Consider the following 1461-nt stretch of genomic DNA (forward strand, 5'->3'; position numbering starts at 1 on the left):
TGGCTATAATATTTTAAAAAGTTTTATTAAAATCAAAATAATATTTTTTTATTATTTAGTAATTTTTAAAAAAATATTCTTAAAAAAAATATTTTAATTTTAACGACATTTTCATAGGCCCTATGTCATGTATGCTAAGCTGTTTAGTGAAAAAGGTCAAATTATTTAACGATTGTAATGTTTCATATCCACTAGTCTTTTGCTCTTTTAGGTAGCGTTTGTTTTGAGGTACTGAGACAGAAATTGAGAAACTGAGATTCAGTATCGTGTTTGTTAGTTCAGAGACTGGTACTAAAATTTCTGTCTCTGTCTCTAAAATTTTAGTATTTCAGTACCTCCAAAAAGTAGGGATACAGCTGACTAAAATTTTTAAAGATGGAGACTGAAACTTTAATAATATTTTATACCTAAAATATTTTTATTTCAATTAATTAATTCCAATTTTACCCTTTGTGCAAATTAAATTAGAGTTTCATTTTTGTTTCAAGTCCTGTCTCCCATTTTGCACCAAACAGAATACTGAGATTTATTTCAATCCGTGTCTCTTAGTCTCTGTCTCTCAATCTCAATCTTTCCGTTTCTATCTCTCCACCAGACGCTACCTTATAACTTGAGTTTGATAACTCTTCCATTTATCGAAGTCGAAATTCATGTTATATCCTCCTATTTATGTCTTCTTATTAAACACCTATCCTCTCTAGAGTTTAACTAGCAACACTGAATAAAGAAAATGTTGAGAGAGCAATCTATATGACCATGTTAGATATGATTAATTACATATATAAAATAACAAAAATACTATTCGTACACCAATATCAGTTATTAAAATCAGTCACCAATTATGATTATTATCAGGTATATGCAGAAAGACTGGGTGATAGAATTTCAAAGACATTTGAGCAGTGCTCCTCAGACACATTCCAGATAGATGGTGAATGCACTTCTGAGATATGCTTTGCATACCTTCGTAGATCTGGTTCCAAAACCAATGGTTGGAAGCCTGAGAGTGTTAAAATCTACACCTACAACACTGACCCTGTTACTTTCAATTTCAACACCTCCATCCCCAATGACAAATGGTACGGCTACAATTTCTGCCAGGTTCCGCCGCCGCCATCGCCACCTCATCCTCCTTCTCCTCCTACTCCTTCCTCTTCACACCCTCTATACACCCTCAACCGCCTCATCTATGCTGTTCTAGGACTTGTTCTTAGTCAAATTTGGATGTAACAACTTTATCATATAATGTATTAATATTCCATGGCTATTAATTATTTCCATGTGGCCATGGAGAACTTGATTAGTTAGGTAACTAAATTTGTGATCCTTTGTGGTGGGCAAAGTCGGTTATTATTATTGTGCGTGGCTTTGCATTCTTATTAGTTAGATCTTTTGCTGTTTGAAGGACTAATTATGTTTTGAGTTTAATGTTTGAATAAGTAGGGTCACTTTCTGTTTTTA

At 33.1% G+C, this 1461-nt stretch overlaps 1 protein-coding gene across 1 annotated transcript in view; it reads left to right on the forward strand.

Annotated features, from left to right (window-relative positions):
• LOC107644739 (embryo-specific protein ATS3B) overlaps positions 1 to 1461 on the forward strand; it is a 2399-nt gene extending 938 nt beyond the window's left edge. Inside the window, exon 3 of the mRNA XM_016348665.2 lies at positions 856 to 1461. Within this exon, the coding sequence (XP_016204151.1) occupies positions 856 to 1230 (375 nt within the window). The 3' untranslated portion in view covers positions 1231 to 1461. The remainder of the gene's footprint in view (positions 1 to 855) is intronic.

This window comes from Arachis ipaensis, chromosome B05, assembly GCF_000816755.2.
Source record: "Arachis ipaensis cultivar K30076 chromosome B05, Araip1.1, whole genome shotgun sequence".
Classification (NCBI taxonomy): domain Eukaryota; kingdom Viridiplantae; phylum Streptophyta; class Magnoliopsida; order Fabales; family Fabaceae; genus Arachis; species Arachis ipaensis.